Here is a 25,762-nt window from a genome sequence, read left to right on the forward strand (position 1 = left end):
CCAGGCAACAGCCCTCAGGGAGGATGCAAAGCAGAGCCAGCAAGGGCGTGTGGCCTGGAGTCCCAGTCTTGAGGGCCAGATAGAGAGGACCGGAGGGCCACAATTGGCCCCTAGGCCTATCCCTGCAAAATATCTATCTATCTATCTATCTATCTATCTATCTATCTATCTATCTATCTATCTATCTATCTATCTATCTATCTATCTATCTATCTATCTATCTATCTATCTAATGCCAAGCTCGCCCATGCAGCCTGGACGAGCGGGGCATAGCTGCGGATGGGGGTGACGCTGCTGCCACCATCAAGAGGATTTAGGCAGCGAAGGTGCAGGCCTCGTTAAAAAGGCCAGGCCAGTCAGGGGTGTGGTCGGCTACACACCCCTGTAGTTGGAGGGTGATATACTTGGGTGGCCTAGCACCCTCTTTTAAGGCTTCGGGCCTGACGCCCTCCCCCACCATTAGGCTTTCGGTTGCATCCATTTCCACATACGCAGGGTTTGGTACAGTTGGGGTGCTATAAAGGAAGGGATTGCGCCCTTTGGGCATTCAGGCCTTCCCCCTCCCTAAACACAAGGGGTGAGTTTTTCTCAGGGGGTATATAGATATGTGCCAGTTCATTAAGGGGATATGAGGGAAGGGATTGTGCTCCCCTTTGGCATTCAGGCCTTTCCCTCCCTTGTAAAATATATAGGTCTTTGGGACTTTTAAGTAACACCCCCTTAGCCCAGGGCAGATTGTAGGAGAGAGGGTGGCACAGGCCTTTGGGGCTTTTCAATTCCCTCCTGGGATAGGTTTTGTGCCTTTAAGAAATCCCCCCATGCTCTGGACAGACTATAGGAGAGGAGGCTGCACAGGCCTTTTGAGCCTTTCCACATAGGCCCTATTTCCACCCTTTTGGTTGCCAAGTCTGGGTGTGAGTTCAGCCTAGGTAGGGTGCATAGGACGGGGAGGAATGTCGGTTAGGCCCTGGCAGCCTTTATTGGCCATGGTGCAGGGCTCTTTGGTTAGGCTTGTGGCCTCTTGCTAGACCCGGGCCTATATTAGGTTTAAGGTACTTTATTCTATTAATTTTATTACATGATTGCTGCATTATGTGGTGCAGAGCTCTTTGGTTAGGCTTAAGACTTCTTGCTAGGCCCAGGCATATATTAGGTTGAGGTTGTTAATTCTATTACTATTATAGTACACTGTGGCCTTTTGTGGGGCCTGGTGAGCCTTTTGGGCCGTTCATATTTGGATAATAATGGTGTGCAGAGATAACAGGGTTTGCTAGAGAATGTCTAAATCGCCATAACTTGGTGACAGTGATCCTTTTCCATTCCAAGTATCAATTCCACGTTACTTGTTAACTCTGAGACAGAAGATGCATTTATTTGAATTTGGTATCATATCAAAAACAAAGCATATGGCATTTTTGGCTGTTGTTTTTTTAAATGCACACTTCTGCAAGGAATAGCAGGTCTAACAGGTGATAATGTGGCTTGATTGGAGGATAGGAATAAGAGGAAAGCCAGATTTACTTAACAGGCTCTTATCCTCATTTTACAGGATTTTAGCCCCTTATTGAAACAGAGGCTGCCTTGACAGGATCTTAGGCTCTTACTGACACAGAGGCTATCTTTTAAGGTCCAGACAGAATCTTCACCCTTTCCTGATGATTTTACAACAACATAAACAACAAAACTTTCATTGTTAGGACTTATGATAACATTTACCTGAAATCATATATAGCATGCAACTTTTGCATTGGCACATCTATTTTGATATGTGGGGGCAAACCCACAATAAGTAACCTGCTACAGTGGGGCCACATATGGGTGACAGCAACACATCCTCAGAATCTGTTGCTATAGGAATGATATCATTTACATGAAATCAATATAGCATGCAAATTTTGCATTTTGAGCATTTATTCTGATAGGTGTTTGTAACCCACTGGAAGAAAGCTGTAGCAGTGGGGCCAATATTGGTGATGGTAACATATCCTCAGTCTCTGCTTTAGTGGAATGGGGTTAGCTGCAATGGAATAGTAGTTGGTAAAATGCACTTACTCATAAATGATTTCCTCTCTTTCTTTACAGAAGGATATGTGACACAGTGAGATATGAGGCCAGGGCCCCTCAAAGGGGTAAGAAGAAGCCCCCAGCAGAAGCTGCTCAGGGAAAGTACCCCTTCCCAGTTAAGCTCGAGGTACTATGGACCTTGCTTGCAGACTTCCCAGTTTATGGGGAGTCTCATTTTTGTTAGGAGGTTTTCTTTTGGTTTACAGATCCTATACTGTGGCCCCCGGCTTGCTGTCATGGCTGGCAATCTTAAATCTGTTTTAAGCGTGGACGCAATGGTCCAGAGACAGATTGATAAAGACATACAGTTGGGCAGGGTTCTTGGCCCCTTCCCATCATCCCCTACCTCTGTTCTCAGGATGCCCCCCCCCCGGGATAGGGACCAAAGTGGCAGCTGGCAAAGTCCACCTAAGTTATGAGGTTAGTCAGTTATGGCTTCATACCAGATAGTGTATGAACAATGCTCTGCACTTCACTCAACATGGTGCGCGCCTGTGGCAGGGAGGCCTTATGGGCAAGTGTAACATCTAATCTGCCTTTCATTTCCTGCTGGTACACACGGAGGATTTTGAGCTGCTGAGTTTTGCCTTTCTATGTGGCAGAGCATTACGTATGGGCTGCTCTATTTCCCGCATGGAGCGCTTCAGCTCCTTCTTAGAGGGGGCAGTCAGGAGATGAGAGGGCTCAGAAGCAGTGGGGCACTATCTGTAGGATTTGCTGTTCACAGGTAGGGCAGATTTTGGGGGCATGTTAGCACCTGATCTCACAGTTTATAGCCTGGCTATGTATCTGGGAGTTTCCTTTGGCAGCCGGGAAAATAGGATCCTGCCCCAGTGTTAACCTTCCTGGGGATCAAGATTGACTCTTGGGCCCAGAGCTGCAGGCTGCCCAGGGAAAAAGCTTGAACTGTTGCAGATCAAGATCCTGGAGTTTTCAGGTACCAGGAGAATGTTTCCTTTCTGCCCTCCAGATGTTGGGGGTCTTTACAGTGGGTTTATGATGCCATGGCAGGGCTTTCACAGCCTTATCACAGGTTCAGGGTTATGGCTGCCTTATGTGCTGACCTGGCTGTGTGGCCCTCTTTCCTGTAGGGCTGCAAGGGTGTTTCATTTTGGAGGAAGGACTGACTCTGGGAGGTAGAACTGCAAGTCCATAGTGTCATTGATACGCTGTCACAGAATCAGTTGGAAGGGTTCCAGCAGTGCTGTGCAACCGCACATTGGGAGATTGGGGAGCGGAGTTGGAGATGGTCATAAGCCTGTCTGTCACTCCAGCATACTCAACAGCTATCAGAATGCAGGAAGGGGTTCCCAGGAATTCTAGGCCGGCAAGGGCTATTGCGCCAGAGTGGCCTATTCCGGGGAGTCACCTGCTGGAATTCCTAGTGGACGGCAGGAGAAGGGACCTGTCAGTCCGAGCACTTCAAGGTAAGCTGGCGGGACTTTCCTTCCTAGCAAAGGCTAGTGGTTTTTCCCAATCATTCCGGAGACTTTAGAGTTCACCATATGTTAGTTGGGTGGGCTAGAGAACACCCTGCCACCCCCAATCCTCAATCCTCCAGCTATGAAGCCAGACTATTCCAGGCAGTAGCCCTTAGCTGTTTTTTTGAGCTTTTAAGATAGGAGAGGTGGTGGCTGGATCCAAGTGAGACCTGTCTCAACATGCCCTCCAGCTATCAGATGTCACCACAGAGGTGGGTTGTGCCTGCATAAAATTGAGGAGCTCTAAGATGGATCAGAGATGCAAGGGGTGGACCGTGCATTTAGCCCATCATCGGTACCGAACCTCTGCACTGTGTAGGCTTTGTAAGCTTTTTCTGGGGCCAGGGCATCTGGAAAAGGATATTGATGAGCTTCCGTCGGACTTTGAAGACTTGGCTTTTCCGGCAGGCCTTTGGAATGGGTTAAGTTTTACTGTTGGGTTCTTAAATTTTAATTTTTTAATGTTCAATGTATTTTATCTTGTACGTCGCCCAGAGTGGCTGGTCAACCAGCCAGATGGGTGACTAATAAATATATAATAATAATAATAATAATAATAATAATAATAATAATAATAATAATAATAATAATAATAATAATAATAATAATATTTGTTCACCCATGCAAGTGGGGATTCCCCCACAAAATATCAGTTTTGGGCACTCACAAAGCGGGCCTTGCAGGGGCTAGGGCAGGACCGCTCAGGGTTTGGAACCCACTCTTTTAGAATTGGAGCTGCTTCTACGGCAACAGGCCTTGGGTTTTCCCAGGCAAAGGTGCAGGCCATTGGACGCTGGTCCCCTGGTGCTTATAAGGGCTATATTTGCCCCTTTTAGAGGGCCTGGGATGCACCCCTTAACGTGGTGATGGGGTTTGAGAGTGTTGAAGAAGCTGAGAGCAGTGCCGTCAGGAGTCTAGACCAAGAGGCTATGAATGAATTTTTTATTGCAGCCAAAGGCCAATACAAAATCATCACACAACGTTTAAAACCATTATTAAAACAAACTAAAATAGACATTCTGATGCCAGGTCTCTCATGTAGACATTTGAGTTATCATTGTTCTACGAATTGTGATGGCCATGGCACAGAATCTAGCAACAATATATGTGATTTGTGGGTAGTGATCTTGCAGCAAAAATTTCGTATAAAATAGAGGATCACGACCAGGAAACATTTGGACGATAGGAGTAATGCTACAAGAATGAATGTTTTGATAAAAGGTACAATATAAGAGCACGTGTTATAGTCTCGACTTCTCCGATCCCACACGGGCACAGCCTAGCTGTGCGTGGGACTCCACAAAATCTGCCCTCAAGGAGAACTGACGGCATAACATTAAATCTCGCCATAGTAAAGGCTTTCCTGTATCTAACAATGGAAAGGTTACTGAGATATTGGGCTGGTACGAAACGTGTGTAGGCCGTAATGAGTTTGAACTTATCAGATAGTACGGTTAAATGGGTTTGCAGTTCTGTATCCATTATGTGTTGGGAGATGGCTGACCATGCTTTAGCATACCCCAATTTAAAAATCATAGGAGGCGAGAAACCTAGGGATGCTACTTTCTTAATCAAAGAATTGTGCCAAGAGGATTGAAAGGTGTCAAATTGAAAGGGGCCAGGCCTACAGGTAGAAATTGATGTTTCAACCATAGTCTTAGCTTGAGTTTCCAAATTCTTGCTTCTATGGTAGGTAGGCTGGCTTCCATTCTTAGAATGTTGTTTGAAACACATGATGGAATCCCGAGGACAGCCCTCAGAAATTTTGTTTGTATGGTTTCAAAGGACAGTGATTTCGGAAAAGTCAAGACCTGCAAGCCATATAGCATCTGCGAGATGACCTTCGCCACAAAAACTTGGATGAAAGAAAAGATGTGTTGTCCACACTTAGTATAAAAAAACAATAAGAGTGCTTTCGAGGTCCTCCGAGCACTAGAGATGGTATTCTTAACATGGAGATGCCATAGACCTGAGGCATGGAAAGTCACTCCCAGGTATTGGAAAGATGAAACCTGTTCAATTTTAAGGCCGTTCAACTGCCAACTATATCTCACCTTTCTCTTAGAGAACACTAATACTTTTGTTTTAGCATGATTAATAATTAGCTGATCCCTAGCACAATGGTCAGCCAATGCATGCAGAAGATGCCGCAATCCACTGCATGTCAATGATAATAAAACTGCATCATCTCCATAAAGTAAAATTGATATCATTCTATTAGCGAGAGACGGGGTTGTGATGGAATTCGCGCCAAGGAGCTAACCAGGGAATTTACATAAAAATTTAATAAAGAAGGGGCCAAAATGCATCCCTGCTTGACTTCTTCATAAGTAGGAATAGATTTAGTGAGATGACCTATGCTATCACATCTAACCTGTAATCGAGTATTTTCATGGAGCGAGCGTATCAGCGTTAACAGGCGCCTATCTATGGTGGATGACACTAACTTTTCCCATAGTTTAGTTCTAGGTACCAGATTGAAAGCACTTTTAAAATTGATAAAAGCCACATAAAGAGCTCCTCCCTTTTTTGTTGAGTATTTCTCCATCAGATGTTGTATGACTAATAAATGGTCTATTGTGGAACATTCTTCCCTGAACCCCGTTTGTTCGTCAGCCAATATATTCTCCTGTGCCAGCCAAGTTTGTAATTTATCAAGGAGATGCAAAGCATAAAATTTGCTGATTATATTCAGCAGACTAATTGGCCTATAATTAGCAGGGTCAGGTCAGGGTCCTCTTTTATAGATTGGAATTAAAGTGGCTAGACCCCAATCTTCTGGGATATTAGCCGTGCGATCGATTATCGTAAAAAGTGCCAAGAGGCTAGACTCCTAGCAGGGGCACCCACGGTGGAATGGTCAAAGCTGAGACACCAGACTAAGATGCATCCAAACTCAGAGGAAGGCAATGGTAAACCACCTCTGAATATCTCTTACCATGAAAACCCTATGAACAGAGTATCCAAAATGCAACACGAGATAGTGCTGGAAGATGAGACCCCCAGGTCAGAAGGCACTCAACGACCTACTGGGGAAGAACAAAGGACAAGTACGAGTAGCACTGTGACTAATGACGCAGCTGGGTCAAAGCTGAAAGGAAGCTCAAGAGGCTGATGCACGATGCGAAAGGAGAGTCCGGAGTTGTACGACGCACACAGTAGGAACATGTGAGAAGCATGAACCAGGGAAGTTAGAAATTGTCAAGCAAGAAATGGAGCGTATCAACATTACAATACTGGCATGAGTGAATTAAAATGGACTGGAATGGGACATTTTCAATCAGGTAACTACAAAGTATTTTATGCAGGAAATGAGAAATCAAGAAGAAACGGGGTTGCTTTAATAGCGAGGAGTGATGTAGCAAAAGCAATTAGGAGCTACAATGCAAGGTCTGAGCAAGTGATATCAATGAGATTAAATGGGAAACCTATTAACCTAACCATCATCCAAGTCTACACTCCAACATCAAACGCAGAAGAAGAAGAATTGGAGAGATTTTACGCAGAAGTACAGGAGGAAATTGATCACACACCAAAAAAAGATATGATGATAAAAGTAGGGAACAGAGAAGAACTACGAATTATGGGGAAATGGGGCTTAGGTGACAGAAATGAAACAGGAGAAAGACTTATTGAATTCTGTGAAGCCAATGATTTGTTTCTTGCCAACACATTTTTTGAGCAACCAAAAAGACAACTGTACACGTGGAAATCACCAGATGGTCAATACAGGAATCAAATTGATTATATAATTGGAAACAGAAGATGGAGAAGTTCCATACTTTCTGCAAAAACAAGACCAGGAGCAGACAGTGGTACAGATCATGAACTGATCGTATAGAAAATCTGAGTAAAGCTAAAGAACAACAACAAAGCAATCATAATGCCAAAATACAATTTAAATAACATCCCAGAAGAATATAAAGATCAAATAAGGAACAGGTTTGAGGCTTTAAACTTAGTTGACAGAGAACCAGAAGAACTATGGACTGAAGTCAGGGACATTATCAGGGAAGAATGCAAAAAGACAATACCTCTTGTTAAAAAGAGAGAAAGACCTCAATGGATGACTGAAGAAACTCTTAAAATGGTTAAAGAGAGAAGGAAAGCAAAAGCAAAAGGAGATAGATACACGGTCAGAACCCTAAATGCAACTATACAATGACTAGTACGTAGGGACAAAGAAAACTATTACAATAGTTATTGTATAGAAATAGAAAAGGACAACAAAATGGGAAGACATGATCGCTCCTGCGCGCCCGCTCCTGTGTAGAGCTCATACAGCTCCTTGGTATACTCCAGAGCTGAGAGCGATGAAACAAGATAGGAGGCGGCTTGAGCGGAGATGGAGGCGAACTCCCGACGGATGCAATTATGCGCTGGTTAGTGCTTCTACCAAGCTGTATGTAGGAGCGGTGAGGGCGGCAAAAAAACAACATTTTGCTGCCACTATTAAGTCATCTCTTTGCCGCCCAGCGGAGCTTTTCAGAGTGGTCCGAGGGCTACTCCATCTAGACCTTCAGGACACGGTAGAATCATCGGTGGCCCACTGTAATGAGTTTGCTAAGCACTTCCAGCATAAGATCTTATGCATCCACCAGGACTTAGACTCACAATTTATAGCAGCTGATCCTTATGAGGTGTCTGGAGCACAGTCTTGTCATGTTTTATTGGATGAGTTTCAGTTGGTTCAGCTCGAGGACGTGGACAAGGTGCTTGGACAGGTACGCGCAACCACTTCGGTACTGGATCCGTGCCCCTCTTGGCTAATAAAAACCAGCAGGGATGGAACAGTTGACTGGGCCAAGGAAGTGATAAACGCCTCTTTACGAGAGGGAGTGGTCCCTGGCCGTCTGAAAGAGGCGGTGGTGAGACCACTTCTGAAAAAAACTTCCTTGGACCCAGAAAATTTCAACAGCTACAGACCAGTAGCAAATGTTCCATTCCTGGGCAAGATCTTGGAACGAGTGGTTGCTAGCCAGCTCCAGGCGTTATTGGATGAAACTGATTATCTAGATCCATTTCAATTGGGTTTTAGGCCTGGTTTTGGCACTGAGACGGCCTTGGTCGCCCTGTATGATGACCTATGTCGGGAGAGGGACAGAGGGAGTGTAACTCTGTTGATTCTCCTTGATCTCTCAGTGGCTTTCGATACCATCGACCATGGTATCCTTCTGGGGAGGCTCGCAGAGTTGGGAGTTGGGAGGTACTGCTTGGTAGTGGTTCCGCTCCTACTTGGCAGGCCGTCTCCAGAAGGTAGTGCTTGGGGAACATTGCTCGACACCGTGGGCTCTCCAATGTGGAGTTCCGCAGGGGTCGGTTCTGTCTCCCATGCGTTTTAACATCTACATGAAGCCGTTGGGTGAGGTCATCAGGAGCTTTGGAGTGCGTTGTCATCAGTATGCTGATGACACGCAGCTCTATTTCTCCTTTTCATCTTCTTCAGGTGAGGCTGTCGATGTGCTGAACTGTTGCCTGGCCGCGACAATGGACTGGATGAGAGCTAACAAACTGAGGCTCAATCCTGACAAGACTGAGATGCTGTTGGTGGATGGTTTCTCTGATCGGATGGTGGATTCATGCCCTATCCTGGATGGGGTTACACTCCCCCTAAAGGAGCGGGTTCGTAGCTTGGGAGTCATTCTAGACTCTTCCCTTTCACTTGAGGCTCAAGTAGCCTCGGTGGCACGGAATGCGTTCTACCAACTTCGGTTGGTAGCCCAGCTACGTCCCTATCTGAGTAAGGAGGACCTAACATCAGTTGTACATGCTCTGGTAACCTCACGTTTGGATTACTGCAATGCACTCTACGTAGGGCTGCCTACGTAGACAGTTCGGAAGCTACAGCTAGTGCAAAATGCGGCGGCCAGATTGTTAACAAGGACCAAGCGGTCCGAGCACATAACACATGTTCTGGCTCGCTTGCACTGGCTACCAATATGCTTCCGGGCCAGATTCAAAGTGTTGGTATTAACCTATAAAGCCTTATACGGCACGGGACTATGATACTTGTTGGAACGCCTCTCCCGATACGAACTGGCCCGTACACTACGTTCTGCTACGAAGGCCCTCCTCCGGGTTCCGACTCATAGAGAGGTCTGGAGGGTGGTGACAAGATCTAGGGCCTTCTCAGTGGTGGCCCCCGAACTGTGGAACAGTCTCCCTGAGGAGGTGCGCCTGGCGCCGACATTGTTATCCTTTCGGTGCCAGGCTAAAACCTTCCTCTTTTCCAAAGCATTTTAATTTAAATTAACCTGATTTTCATATTTGTTGTACTGATTTTAGATTGTTCTTATTGTATATGTTCTTATTGTATTATATTGTGTATTTTATTGTATTCTTTGTGTTCACCGCCCAGACAGCTATTGCTAGTCGGGCGGTATAAAAGTCTAATAAATAATAAATAATAATAATAAATAAGAACAAGAGCCCTATTCCAAAAAGATTAGAGAAATGAAAGGGAAATTTAAACCAAGAATAGGGATGTTGAATAATCAACAGGGGAACACACTGACTGACCGAGATGAAATAAAAGGAAGATGGAAGCAGTACACTGAGGAACTCTATAAAAGAGATGCCAGGATGATAGATTCATTCATGGAGGAACCATATGATGACGAACCAGAAATTTTAGAATGTGAGGTGAAAGCCGCTCTTAAACTTCTTGGAAGAAACAAATCACCAGGATTAGACGGCATACCAATAGAGTTGCTACAAGCTATTGAGACTGAATCTGTCTAAATTTTGACAAAAATTTGTCAAGAAATATGGAAAACAATGGCCCACAGACTGGAAGTGTTCAATATATCCCACTTCCAAAGAAAGGGGATCCCAGAGAATGCAGTAATTACCGAACTATTGCCTTAATATCCCATGCAAGTAAAGTAATGCTCAAGATTCTACAACAAAGGCTCTTGCCATATATGGAGCGAGAAATGCCAGACATCCAAGCTGGATTTAGAAAGGGAAAAGGCACCAGAGATCATATCGCAAACATACGTTGGATAATGGAACGGAGCAAGGAATTTCAGAAGAAAATCATCCTGTGCTTTATAGATTACAGCAAAGCCTTTGACTGTGTAGATCATGAAAAACTATGGAATGCTTTAAAAGAAATGGGGGTGTCACAGCATCTGATTGTCCTGAGGCTACTGTAAGGACAGAATATGGAGAAACCGATGGGTTCCCCATCGGAAAGGGTGTGAGACAGGGTTGTATTTTATCACCCTATTTGTTTAATCTGTATGCAGATCATACGGAAAGCGGGATTGGACCAAGATGAAGGAGGTGTGAAAATTGGAGGGAGAAACATCAATAATTTAAGATATGTAGACGATACCATACTCTTAGCAGAAACCAGTAATGATTTGAAATGAATGCTGATAAAAGTTAAAGAGGAAAGCACAAAAGCAGGATTACAGCTGAACGTCAAGAAGACTAAAGAAATGACAACAGAAGATTTATGCAACTTTACAGTTGACAATGAGGACATTGAACTTGTCAAGTATGATCAATACCTCGGCACAGTCATTAACCAAAATGGAGACAATAGTCAAGAAATCAGAAGAAGGCTAGGACTGGGTAGGGCAGCTGTGAGAGAACTAGAAAAGGTCCTCAAATGCAAAGATGTATCACTGAACACCAAAGTCAGGATCATTCAGACCATGGTATTCCCGATCTCTATGTATGGATGTGAAAGTTGGACAGTGAAAAAGGCGGATAAGAGAAAAATCAACTCATTTGAAATGTGGAGCTGTAGGAGACCTTTGCGCATACCATGGACTGCGAAAAAGATGAATAATTGGGTGTTAGAACAAATTAAACCAGAACTGTCACTAGAAGCTAAAATGATGAAACTGAGGTTATCATACTTTGGACACATCATGAGAAGACATGATTCACTAGAAAAGACAATAATGCTGGGAAAAACAGCAGGGAGTAGAAAAAGAGGAAGGCCAAACAAGAGATGGATTGATTCCATAAAGGAAGCCACAGACCTGAACTTACAAGATCTGAGCAGGGTGGTTCATGACAGATGCTCTTGGAGGTCGCTGATTCATAGGGTTGCCATAAGTCGTAATCGACTTGAAGGCACATAACAACAACAACAAGAAGTTGTAATTTGTTTTTGACAGGTTGCTGGACAGGTATGGAGCAGACACGCATCCTAATATGTGGCCACAGCATGGTCTTCTGGGCAGCCTGGAGGGCTACGAAATTGAGCATGGGCTCACAGTTGGGCCTCAGTCGATGGGCTGCAGTGCAGTGGATTGGCCAGCAAGGAATGTGTTGGCATGGGCTCCTACCCGCTTTGTTCCCGCATGGTTCAGTGCAGACGGTTCCGCATGTGGTGGCCATTCCCCTGGGTGGGAATGACCTCGGTTACTTGAGGCAAGGCCCTCAGATGGCAGGCATGTGAGGACATGCAGTTTGGGAGGCAATAATGGTCTTGGTTACATAAGGGCAAGGCCCTCAGTTGACAGGCATGTGAGGACATGCAGTTGATAAGGCAATGTTTGCCTTTGGTATGTCTGCTGTGGTCTGACATGCTCCCACGCAGGGTGTGGCGTGGTGTATGAGACTCATGGGGGATTGATCGGACACAGAAGGTCTACCGGCGGATTCGGTTGGCTCTTCTTGGGCACAGGGGGTTGGCTATTCAGAATCCCCACATACAGCATTGGAGGGTTGAACTGTATAGGGCCCATGGTGCTCACCTGTCAGATGGAGGGAACGACCATTTTTTGGGGACATCTGCAGAGGTGTCTGCGAGAGGTGCTTTTTGGCAGTTGGGTAAAGGGGGACTAAATAGAGATTTGTCCCCCTTTTATGGCAGGAAGGGAAGTAAGTAATGACAGCTAGGTGGCCCCCTTACGCACCTTTGGAGGTGATTGGCGGTTCCAGGGGCCTGTCTGTCAGGGCTTTACGGCTCGAGGGCAGGATATGGGCTGCTTCTGGGGCCAACTTACCTCATCCACCCGGAGTTTCACGGCCTCGGGGGGTGGTGACATGAGAAGGCCCCCTACTCACCTACAGGGTGTGGCCGGGGTAAGGGGTAAGCAGATGGGCTTGCCCTTTGCCCCAGTAGGGTCTGGTCACCCGAGAGCTGTATGGCAAGCTGCTTGCTTATAGACAGTTCCCGCACCTAGGTTTCCCCTCTGCAGGTCACTTTAAAAAGGGGTGTTTTGCTATAATTTAATAAAGTGGCCTTTGTTCAACCCAAGCTGATGTGTCTGTGTCTTATTTCGCCCCCTCAGTCGCATCTATCTATCTATCTATCTATCTATCTATCTATCTATCTATCTATCTATCTATCTATCTATCTATCTATCTATCTATCTATCTATCTATCTATCTATCTATCTATCTATCTATCTATCTATCTATCTATCTATCACACACACACACCTGGATATTATATATTCTGTACATTTGGTTAAGCCTGAGGTTTGCATTTTTAGGCCAAATTTCATGCCCTTTTTCTTATCTTTGATTTGAGGAGGAGTTCCAACTTCCAAGGATCCATAAACCCCCAGTTACCAACTGTTGTAACTTTATCTGTGGCTGTCTCAAAATGACAGCAAAAAGAATAAAGTAATTACACCCTTTGGTGTACTTGAAAGGGTAGCCATGTCAAATGAGGGCGTTTGTAACAAAGCATAAGCCAAAAGAACAAATTCTTAGCAGCCTAGTAATTAAAATTATAAGATGTAAGCACACAACTTTAAATATAGAATTTTAAATACTACAGGTTTGCCAGTTTCTCCTCTCCTCCCTTACCCCCGCAGCTCTCTGCCTGCCCCAAAATGCATTGTTTTTCTTTAAGTTTTATAATCAGATTTAAACAAATACATCACTCCACTGGGAAAAGAACAATCTTTGGCCAGCTACCATCTGCACTTTGATAAACTGTGTATAGACTAACCCAGCAATAATACACGCACTCTGGATTGAATTCCCGTCTTAAATTAATCTGTTTAATAGAGTGGGTTCACTTTCAGGTCCCCCTGTCATTCAGAAAACTGCTAGTGGATAATATACAATATTTGCAACACAACCAAAAGTGATTTACAGCTTGGTGTTCAGACTGGGACTAGGTATAATATTATTCAAAATGTAATGTTCCAACAGGGTGCACTTTGTCTTTAATGATGTATTTAGTTTTACTGCATAGAGGAGTATTTGGCAAGAGGGTTTTCTGTGGTTCTCCTCCTCCTCCAGTCCTCCTCCTATGTTTTCTGACACCACTAAAACCTAGGATTATATTTAATGTCTTCTGGAAAATGGAACCTTAAAATTCAGCAACCAAAGAGCAACAAGCTGCTGAACTTTACGAAGTTATGTTCTTATTGTTGTAAAACAAATGAAACAATAAAACAACAGCCAAGCAGAGGATAAAAAATCTAACCTAAAATTTCTTTCTTCATGTTGTTATTTAATATTGCCTGACAAGGGAACATGTATGAATGGTTTTTAACAGGTTTGCTTTGGTCGATTCACTGCCTGGTTGTTACCAATTAAGGCTGCAAAACTATGCACACTTATCTGGGAATAAACCCCACTGAACACAGTGACTCTGGGGTTGTCCACACTGGAACAAAATGTAGATTTATACTGACCTGTCTCCCCTTAATGTAGAGGCATCCTAATGACGCCCTCCCCATCCCAGTGTTTCCTGCATCTTTCCCCTTTTAATTGTGGGTTTTTTCTATCCTGGCCATTTTGGACATTCCAGATAAGAAAAAGATCAACTCATTTGAAATGTGGTGTTGGAGGAGAGCTTTGTACATACCATGGACTGTGAAAAGAGAAATAATTGGGTGTTAGAACAAATTAAACCAGAACTATCACTAGAAGCTAAAATGATGAAACTGAGGTTATCATACTTTGGACACATAATGAGAAGACGTGATTCACCAGAAAAGACAATAATGCTGGGAAGAACAACAGGGAGTAGAAAAAGAGGAAGACCAAACAAGACATGGATAGATTCAGGATCTGAACAGGGTGGTTTACAACAGATGCTATTGGAGGTTGCTGATTCACAGGGTCAAGCCGTAATCGACTTGAAGGCACATAACAACAATTGAAAAAAAAACCCTATTACATTTAAAGGGGGAAAGATCCAGGACAACAGTTGGATGGGGTCCACATTTTGCTGCGGTGTGGATAAATCCTTATTTTGCATGTAATGATACACCAGATTTTTTGGTTTATCATGGTCTATCAGGAGCAAGCAGCATGCTGGTGCACACTGTCCTGTCATTCGTTGTTCCATGGCACAAGTGGGATAAATAAACCAGAGAAACGGCTGTCGCTCAGTGGCAGAGGTCTGCTTTGCATGCAGGAGTCCCTAAATGTAGTCCCTGGTAATCCCTGCCCAGTAGGCAGCGTTGCATGGCTGACTTCTGAATGATAAATGTTGCTGAGAGGGGGAGGAGAGAGGCATGGGAGCATAGCACCATGGGGGTGTGCAGCAGGAGTGTTGGATTGGGTCCACCACCACACCTGCATGGTGCTGTGCTCCCAGAACCTTGAATCTGCCCCTCTTGGTATCCAGCAGTAACACTTGCTGCTCAGAAGCCAGCCGCACAACAACAACAACAACTGATATTGGACCTGTCTGAAACCCAGGAGAGCCCCTGCCAGATAATACTGGATGGTCTGACTCCGTATAAGGCAACTTCCTATATTACTATAAGCCTCGGCTTTGTGTTGTGCCCGAACCAGGGATTGTGGTTTCCTAACATGCCACAAACAGCAAGCCAACAACAAACCATGGCTTGTCAGTTAACAACAAATCATGATCAGCCATAATGTGAAACCAAGGCTTCGTTGTGTATATATTCCACTTGTGCCAATACAGTGAGCCAGAAAGTCTAGCTTTTTGTTAATGTAGCTGGTGTGACTTACTTCTAAGTAAACAGTGCATAGGCTTGCCCTGCAGCTGATTAAGGGCTCTGTCCAATATTACTCATACTAAAATTAAACTCACTGAAATAATAGACATTACTAACTCCATCAATGTCAATGGATCTACTCTGAGTAAAACCTAGTTGGACAAAACCCTAAATAATTAAATTTACTGACAATTTAATGTATGAACATTATTATATGATTGCTAGATGGAAAGCAATCATCACTGTTTTTCTTTACCAAATTTGGGAATATGAAATATTCATCAAAATAGCTTACATATAAACACTTTTAAGGTCCATTAGTAGAAGGTCTACATGGAAAATATGTAATGATACTACTCTCAGCTGAGCACACACTGCTGTCATTGTCTTTAGACTGGGTTGTGGATGCTTCCATATTTGGCAGACAACACAATAATGTTGTGGAAATGAAGTAGGATTTGCAGAAGAAACAGCATCATCTCTTCCAAGGGCTCCCTGTAATTGAAAATTTACAAAGAATTTCCCTATTATTTCCTTACATTTCCTTATTATTTTCTTGAAAGGACAAAACCTTAGACTCAAACTGATTGATATGGTATTTAAAACTGATCTACATCATGAATTTGTGTTAGGCAAATTTTAGATGTTAACATTTGACCTCATAAACAAACATTTGGTTTTGGTTCACAAAATGCTGCTTATTTCAGAGATGCATAAACTCTAACCTGGATTTGGCATTTAATTAATAATACTATTTGTATTGGGATTTCATCAGATATGAGAATCCAAATGACTGTAGCACGTGGTAGCAAAGTGATACCATGATGAAAGAAAGTGCCATGACATTTTATAGTGTATAGTGTTCGTATGGGCTAGAAATGATTAATAAAAAAGAACTGCCCATTATTATACAATTAGTGAACATATCTCACATTAAGGAATGAAACAGTTATGAAGGATTAACAGTTCCTAAACATGAAGGCTTGGCATTAGCGTTAGTCAAGTCGGGCAATGGCAAAGGGCCCCAGAGGTTCAGACCCTCACCAGCCCTGCTCTGCATTCCCCACCCTCCCCAATGGGAATTGGAACTAATTCCTACTGTGTTCAGTGGAGCTTACTCCCAGTTAAGAAAGCATGTTAGCAGCCTCAGTTTATTCATCAATAACACCTTGCTTTTCTATTAAAATGATAACAAAATGATGTATTTTTCTAGTTCACCCATATAATTATGCATTGTTCTAGTTCACCCAGATCAATATAAATAAAAGTGTCAATTCATTAATTTTTTGAGGCAGTATAAGCCTTTTCATTGGGATTGTAGCACCTCATCACAAATCAAAGAAAGCACATTGGAAGGCTTTCTAACTTGGAAGATTTTTAACGCAGGAACTATTTCTGACATCAGCAACTGTATGCAAACTCTATCACCACTGAAAATGAATGCACTATTCTGCAATCGTGGATAGCAGACAAGAATTTGGAATATTAGATAGCAAAATAAAAGTTCAAATATCTGTCTGACAAACATGCATGTGTGTCTCAAACACTTCTATTGTCTTACACCTGTTGAAATCTCACCAGTGGAAAATACCTCATTATCTAAGTTAAGGTGTACTTGTGCGCTGATGTGTTAATTAACTACACTACAGCCAATGGGGGGGGGAGAGGATAGTTTCACTGTTTTGTAGATGGGAAATCCAGGTTCAAATTCCTCCACATCTATTATCTATTATATGCAGCTCACAGTGTGATCCTGGGCATGCATTTGTCTCCTGTCCCAAAAGAACATACAGAGTTGTGAGGCTAAAACATTGCTTTGAGTTTCTTGCAACCCAATCGTTTGGAGAAGTAAGAACATAAGAACATAAGAACATAAGAAGAGCCTGCTGGATCAGGCCAGTGGCCCATCTAGTCCAGCATCCTGTTCTCACAGTGGCCAACCAAGTGCCTGGGGGAAGCCCGCAAGCAGGACCCGAGTGCAAGAACACTCTCCCCTCCTGAGGCTTCCGGCAACTGGTTTTCAGAAGCATGCTGCCTCTGACTAGGGTGGCAGAGCACAGCCATCATGGCTAGTAGCCATTGATAGCCCTGTCCTCCATGAATTTGTCTAATCTTCTTTTAAAGCTGTCCAAGCTGGTGGCCATTACTGCATCGTGTGGGAGCAAATTCCATAGTTTAACTATGCGCTGAGTAAAGAAGTACTTCCTTTTGTCTGTCCTGAATCTTCCAACATTCAGCTTCTTTGAATGTCCACGAGTTCTAGTATTATGAGAGAGGGAGAAGAACTTTTCTCTATCCACTTTCTCAATGCCATGCATAATTTTATACACTTCTGTCATGTCTCCTCTGACCCGCCTTTTCTCTAAACTAAAAAGCCCCAAATGCTGCAACCTTTCCTCGTAAGGGAGTCGCTCCATCCCCTTGATCATTCTGGTTGCCCTCTTCTGAACCTTTTCCAACTCTATAATATCCTTTTTGAGATGAGGCGACCAGAACTGTACACAGTATTCCAAATGCGGCCGCACCATAGATTTATACAACGGCATTATGATATCGGCTGTTTTATTTTCAATACCTTTCCTAATTATCGCTAGCATGGAATTTGCCTTTTTCACAGCTGCCGCACACTGGGTCGACATTTTCATCGTGCTGTCCACTACAACCCCGAGGTCTCTCTCCTGGTCGGTCACCGCCAGTTCAGACCCCATGAGCGTATATGTGAAATTAAGATTTTTTGCTCCAATATGCATAATTTTACACTTGTTTATATTGAATTGCATTTGCCATTTTTCTGCCCATTCACTCAGTTTGGAGAGGTGTTTTTGGAGCTCTTCGCAATCCCTTTTTGTTTTAACAACCCTGAACAATTTAGTGTCATCAGCAAACTTGGCCACTTCACTGCTCACTCCTAATTCTAGGTCATTAAGGAACAAGTTGAAAAGTACAGGTCCCAATACCGATCCTTGAGGGACTCCACTTTCTACAGCCCTCCATTGGGAGAACTGTCCGTTTATTCCTACTCTCTGCTTTCTGCTTCTTAACCAATTTCTTATCCACAAGAGGACCTCTCCTCTTATTCCATGACTGCTAAGCTTCCTCAGAAGCCTTTGGTGAGGTACCTTGTCAAACGCTTTTTGAAAGTCTAAGTACACTATGTCCACTGGATCACCTCTATCTATATGCTTGTTGACACTCTCAAAGAATTCTAATAGGTTACTGAGACAGGACTTTCCCTTGCAGAAGCCATGCTGGCTCTGCTTCAGCAAGGCTTGTTCTTCTATGTGCTTAGTTAATCTAGCTTTAATCATACTTTCTACCAGTTTTCCAGGGACAGAAGTTAAGCTAACTGGCCTGTAATTTCCGGGATCCCCTCTGGATCCCTTTTTGAAGATTGGCGTTACATTTGCCACTTTCCAGTCCTCAGGCACGGAGGAGGACCCGAGGGACAAGTTACATATTTTAGTTAGCAGATCAGCAATTTCACCTTTGAGTTCTTTGAGAACTCTCGGGTGGATGCCATCCGGGCCCGGTGATTTGTCAGTTTTTATATTGTCCATTAAGCTTAGAACTTCCTCTCTCGTTACCACTATTTGTCTCAGTTCCTCAGAATCCCTTCCTGCAAATGTTAGTTCAGGTTCAGGGATCTGCCCTATATCTTCCACTGTGAAGACAGATGCAAAGAATTCATTTAGCTTCTCTGCAATCTCCTTATCGTTCTTTAGTACACCTTTGACTCCCTTATCATCCAAGGGTCCAATTGTCTCCCTAGATGGTCTCCTGCTTTGAATGTATTTATAGAATTTTTTGTTGTTGGTTTTTATGTTCTTAGCGATGTGCTCCTCAAATTCTTTTTTAGCATCCCTTATTGTCTTCTTGCATTTCTTTTGCCAGAGTTTGTGTTCTTTTTTATTTTCTTCATTTGGACAAGACTTCCATTTTTTGAAGGAAGACTTTTTGCCTCTAAGAGCTTCCTTGACTTTGCTCGTTAACCATGCTGGCATCTTCTTGGCCCTGGCGGTACCTTTTCTGGTCTGCGGTATGCACTCCAGTTGAGCTTCTAATATAGTGTTTTTAAACAACTTCCAAGCATTTTCGAGTGATGTGACCCTCTGGACTTTGTTTTTCAGCTTTCTTTTTACCAATCCCCTCATTTTTGTGAAGTTTCCTCTTTTGAAGTCAAATGTGACCGTGTTGGATTTTCTTGGCAATTGGCCAGTTACATGTATGTTTAATTTAATAGCACTGTGGTCACTGCTCCCAATCGGTTCAACAACACTTACATCTTGCACCAGGTCCCGGTCCCCACTGAGGATTAAGTCCAGGGTTGCCGTCCCTCTGGTCGGTTCCATGACCAACTGGTCTAGGGAATAGTCATTTCGAATATCTAGAAACGTTGCTTCTTTGTCATGACTGGAACACATATGCAGCCAGTCTATGTCCGGGTAGTTGAAGTCACCCATTACTACCACATTTCCTAGTTTGGATGCTTCCTCAATTTCATATCTCATCTCAAGGTCTCCCTGAGCATTTTGATCAGGGGGACGATAGATCGTTCCCAGTATTAAGTCCCTCCTGGGGCATGGTATCACCACCCACAACGATTCTGTGGAGGAGTCTGCCTCTTTTGGGCTTTCGAGCTTGCTGGATTCAATGCCTTCTTTCACGTATAGAGCGACTCCGCCACCAATACGTCCTTCCCTGTCCTTCCGATATAGTTTATATCCAGGGATAACCGTATCCCACTGGTTTTCTCCATTCCACCAGGTCTCCGTTATGCTCACTATATCAATGCTCTCCTCTAAGACCAAGCACTCCAGTTCTCCCATCTTGGTTTGCAGGCTCCTAGCATTAGCGTACAGGCACTTGTAAGCAGTGTCTCTCTTCAAGTGTCTTTGGCACTTGTGGTTAGGCCTGTGGTAATTTTGCTCTTCTGAATTTATATCCTGTGCCCCTGCTCTCACAATGCCTACTTCTAGGCCTACCCCTTTTAAAATTTCATCATTTCTTTGGTTTTTATCCCAGGGGGGAGGTTTATTCCGAACCGGACCTTTCTCAGCTCCTGTCGGGTTTCCCCCCTCAGTCAGTTTAAAAGCTGCTCTGCCACCTTTTTAATTTTAAGTGCTAGCAGTCTGGTTCCATTCTGGTTCAAGTGGAGCCCGTCCCTTTTGTACAGGCCCGGCTTGTCCCAAAAAGTTCCCCAGTGCCTAACAAATCCAAACCCTTCCACCCGACACCATCGTCTCATCCACGCATTGAGACTGCGAAGCTGGGCCTGTCTGGCTGGTCCTGCGCGTGGAACCGGTAGCATTTCAGAGAAAGCCACCTTGGAGGTCCTGGCTTTCAGCATCCTACCTAGCAACCTACATTTTGCTTCCAGGACCTCACGGCTGCATTTCCCCATGTCGTTGGTGCCAACGTGCACCACGACCACTGACTCCTTCCCAGCACTGTCTACCAAACTATCTAAACGACGGGCGATATCCGCAACCTTCGCCCCAGGCAGGCAAAACACCTTGCGGTCTACACGCCCATCACACACCCCACTGTCGATGTTCCTAATGATCGAATCACCCACTACAAGGATCCCTCCAGCCCCTGGAGATATATCCTCGGCACGAGAGGATAGCTGCTCATCCCCCAAGGAATGGGTCCCTTCTAAGGGATCGTTTCCCTCTTCCTCAGCTGGATGCTCTCTTTCCCCGAGACCATCGTTGTCCATGATAGCAGGAGAGCTATCATCGTTGGAGTGGGACACAGCTATAATGTCCCTGAAGGCCTCCTCCACACACCTCTCTGCCTCTCTCAGCTTTTCCAGGTCCGCCACCTTGGCCTCAAGGAAATGAAGTCGTTCCCGGAGAGCCAGGAGCTCATTGCACCGAGAGCACACCCACGACTTCTGTCCAACAGGCAGATAGTCGTACATGCTGCAGGTGGTGCAAAACACTGGAAAGCCCCCACACCCCTGCTGGCTTCTTACCTGCATAGTTTTGTTTAAGGTTTATTACGTCAATGGGTTGGAGACTGCGGTTTAGTTGAGGTCCGGGAACAGACGGGCAGAGTGGGGGGCCCTGGCCTCCTCGCCCTGCTGCCGAACTCGCTCTGCTGCTTAACTCGCCTTGACGCTTTGTCAGCTGGGGCCTTGACGCTTCGTCAGCTGGGGCTCCCTCTAGCTCGTGGAGCAGGCTCCCTCGCTAGGGTGCTAGGTAGATGAATAGGATTTGATGGCAATGGAACAAATAAACAGAATGAGGAGACAGGAGACCCACGTTCAAATCCTTGCTCATATATGAAGTTGGCATTGGACCATTCACTTTGGACAATTCATTCGTTAGCCTGACATATACTATTTTATTTTGCCACTGTAGCTCAACCTGTATAGTTATATGCATCTAATGAAGTAGGTTATTGCATTTGAAAACTCACGGCTTTTGTCTAGTTTGCATCTTAGAATATTTGATCTTTATGGCATCACCCAAGTTTGTTGCAAGACTAACAGTACAATCCCATGTAAGTTTACTCAGAAGTAATTCCCACTGTAATCCATGAACCTTATTCCCTGTACAGGATTCTTTCTAGTCCTTTTTATCTTCCTCCAAGGAGCTCAGAGTAGCACCTGTAGTTTTCCCTCCTTTTAATCCTACCAACATCCTTGTGAGGAAGGTTAGGACTGAGAAATAGCGACTTATCCAACGTCACTTAGTGAACTTCATGGATGCAAAGTGGATGGGATCTGAACCCTGGTCTCCCTAGGGAACTCTTAGCCTACAGCACCGTTTCTGCAGCATAGCAGCCTTTTAAGTAAGCACTCTGCTACAGGAATAGTATTCAGGATGTCAGTGTTCTCACGAGCTCTTCACAGCGCTGATTGATGTGGCCACCACACGTTTGAAAAAGAAGAAATCCGCCTAGCTCGGGTCGTCATATTTCTCTCTGCCGGGAAGAGCTTGATCCTTTCAGCTTTTGCCTTTTCTCGATCACTCTCACAAAACTTTCAGCCAATCGGGGCGCAGCCTTTGCCGAGCCACAGCAGAAGCCCCAGCCCAGCCGCAGAAACGTGTAGGAAATCTGGGGAGAACGAAGGCTCCACCCTTTCTTTCCTGGAGCGGGAGAAGATCTAGCAACAAGCGCCCTGCTCCCGATCCCTTCCTCCGCTTCCTTCTATTCCCCCCCTTCCCGGTCCTTCCTTTTGCAGTGAAAGCGTCTCTTGATTCTTTCCCCATTTAAAAGCAGAAGGAAAGCTATACTATTGCTTTCTCGTGCTCTGTCTCTCCCCATTAGTACAAAATGCTGGGCATGTACGTGCCGGATAGGTTTGCCCTGAAGTCATCTAAAATTCAAGACGGGATGGGCCTCTTTACGGCCCGGAGAGTGAAAAAGGTGGGTGATCCTTGCTATTGCCCCATTTAGGTGAGGGATCGACAGAAGCGGGGTGGGGGCAAAGGAAAACCAGCCAGGCTAGTCGCGACTTTTGCAACCTTTCCCCCCCCCTTTCCTAAGCGCTGGATTCTCCCGAGAGAACTTGCCACGTATTACTTGAGGTCTCTCTTCCCCCATCGGCAGGCTTTCGAGTTCATGACAGAATCCCAACCCTCTTTGCCACTTCTTATTTCACTTCCGTCTGCTTAGGAGTGAGCGGTGGCAAGCTGAGAAAAAAGTATTACATACACGCCCTCGAAGTTTGTTTGTTTAAAAAAATATTATCACTCAAAAAGTCTCTCCTATACCTTTTGTTTGTTTGTGTTTGTTGAGCTGTTCTTGGTAGAGCGGAATGCAAATAAGTTAGACCCGCTGAGCAACAGCAACATAAAAGAACAACTGAGCTAAAATCCGATTCCCGCCCAAAAGAGATTTGCCTGGGGACAGGGATTTAGTTTGCATCTTGCAAATCCGTGACATTCATCGGTTTCAAAGTATAGCCTGTTTTTTTTTTCCAGTTCTTCACCTCCATAACAAAGGGAAAGATAAACAAATGTGTATATTGCAAGCCTGTAACTCTAGGGATTTGTGGACAAGTTAGGCTGCTTTGAAAAACAAGGGGGGGTGTATGTCAACAATTGGGAATGGGTTTTGGGGGGTTTAGGTAGCCAAAGCTTGGGCAGTGTTTCCCACATTAAAGCAAACTTTCTTCTTGGCCAACATTTATAGGTGTAATTACTCCTATGGTAGCCGGCTCATGTTAGTTAGTGGTAGAACATCTGCCCTGCATGCAGAAGGTTCCATCATCTTCATGTAGAGCTGGAAGAGACCTCTGCTAGAAACCCCGTAAAGCTACTGCCAGACTGTGTAGACAGTACTGAGCTGGATGGATCAACAGTTTGACTCAGTATAATGCGGTTTCCTCTGTTCCTATATACTGTACTACTTTATTAAAAAAAACACTAAGGGGTTTACATAAAACAATATGATGAATTACTGAATTGGTGGTTGACAGTACCTCTGTGTGTATCTGCAGTTTAGCAGGTAGCATGGAAGAGCACTTTGTGGCATCCTTCCTTTTATTGACAGCATGTATACTGTGAACAAAATGAACAATTGCATGTTATGTTGCCTAAGGCTGGATTTCTTTGACCATGTACCTTATTGCAATGGTGGAGAATCACGTGGGACCCTTTGAGCCAATCCTTCACCACAGCAAGATAAGAGGGGAAAAGGCAACCAATATTATTAAGAGGTTGGAACAAGCCCCCTGTGAGGGAAAGTTTCAAAATCTGGGCCTTTTTATTTTAGAAAAAAAGGCAAGTAAGAGGAGGGCATGACAGGAGTTAAAGAGGATAGAGACAACTTTTTCTCCCTCTCTTGTAATGCTAGAACCAGGGGTCATCCAATGAAGCTTAGTGTTGGAAGATTCAGATAGGCAAATGGAAGTACGCAGTTGTCACTTAAATTATGGAATTTGCTTCCACAAGATGTGTTGATGGCCACCGAGCTGGACAATTTTAAAGGAGGATTAGATGAATTCACGGATGATAAGGCTGTCAGTGGCTACTTGTCATGATGGAGATATATATTACCTTTAGAATTTGAGGCACTTTGCCTCTGGATATCAGTTGCTAGAGGTTATGAGGAGGAAAGGGCCATTTTTATTATTATTATTACTTGCCCTTCATGAGAAGGTCCCAGGGAGGGTCACAACAGTATAAAATGCAGTATTAAAAACAGTTTAAAGCAAATTACATTCACACCTAGAGAGGATCATAAAAATACATACCATAATCCCAAGTGTCAAAAGCCAGGGTGAAGAGGTGTGTCTTCAGCATATGACAAAAGCAGTGCAATGAAGGTGCCAAACACACCTCTGTGGGGAGGGAATTCCACAACTTAGGGGTAACACAGAGAATGCCCTCTCCTGGGCCACCACCTCCAGAACTTCTGAGGGTGGTGGACCAGCCAAGAAGGCTCCTTCTGCTGTCAACAGTCAAAAGGGTCCATAGGAAAGGAGGTGGTCTTTTAGATATTTGGGGCCTAAGTCATTTAGGGCTTTAAACACTAGTGTGAGCACTATGAATTTGGCCCAGAAATGAACCGGCAACCAGTTGCACCTATGTCCTGCCTGTTGCGTTTCTGTAGGCATATGGTTGATCTTTGTGAGAACAGTGCTGGGCTAGAAGTGTTCTTGGAGTTGTATTCACCTAAGTCCTACTCAGATCAACTGAAATTGATGAACCTGAGTCATGTCTATTAACTTAATAGGTCTACTCTGAGTAGGAATGAGATTAAATACTACCCTTGGGTCTGATCTGGAAGAGCTCTTCTAATTGGGCTGCTCATTTGTATCATTAAGCAGTTGTTTGCAGCCCTCTTTGTGTTATTTTTCAAATATCAGGAAGGGAGGGCTAACCTTTTGCCCCAGTGCCGGTTTTCAGATTGGAAAAACATATGTACTCAGTTTTTGTGCCCATATGTTTTTACTACTGGGGAACAAACAAACTTGGGGCGGGGGCAGGAAGGATTTCCATTTGGAAAATGGTACTGAGGGACAGGTGTAAACCCCTCTCCCCTCACCATGGTTCAGGTAGCAATAAACATTCTGAAACAGAAGAAAAGATTACATTGTTGCATTGCTTGTATTCCCATTATTTAGGGTGAAAAATTTGGACCATTTGCAGGAGAAAAGCGAATGCTTCAGGAGCTGGATGAAAACACAGACTACAGGCTGATGTGGGAGGTGAGGATTATAGGACTGGCCCTCCTGTTGTAGATCTAGGATTACCTAGGAGCTCAGCATTGTTTTGCAAGAGCAGAGGGGTCACATCCATACTATACATTTAAAGCACATGGCTTCCCTCAAAGAATTTTGGAATGTGTAGTTTGCCTGTG

The 25,762-nt window shown here is 44.2% G+C and overlaps 1 protein-coding gene across 4 annotated transcripts in view; it reads left to right on the forward strand.

Moving 5' to 3' along the window:
* The first annotated feature begins 22,538 nt into the window (after positions 1 to 22,538).
* Positions 22,539 to 25,762, forward strand: part of PRDM5 (PR/SET domain 5) — a 186,725-nt gene continuing 183,501 nt past the window's right edge. For all 4 annotated transcript variants that reach the window (XR_009757961.1, XM_061585206.1, XM_061585207.1 and 1 more), the window contains exons 1-2: positions 22,539 to 22,822; positions 25,527 to 25,610. Coding sequence is in view for 3 of the 4 variants with exons in the window: in XM_061585206.1 (XP_061441190.1) it covers positions 22,730 to 22,822; positions 25,527 to 25,610 (177 nt within the window). In the remaining variant the exon portion in view is untranslated. The remainder of the gene's footprint in view (positions 22,823 to 25,526; positions 25,611 to 25,762) is intronic.

The sequence above is a fragment of the Rhineura floridana genome, chromosome 9 (assembly GCF_030035675.1).
Source record: "Rhineura floridana isolate rRhiFlo1 chromosome 9, rRhiFlo1.hap2, whole genome shotgun sequence".
NCBI classification, from domain to species: Eukaryota; Metazoa; Chordata; class Lepidosauria; order Squamata; family Rhineuridae; genus Rhineura; species Rhineura floridana.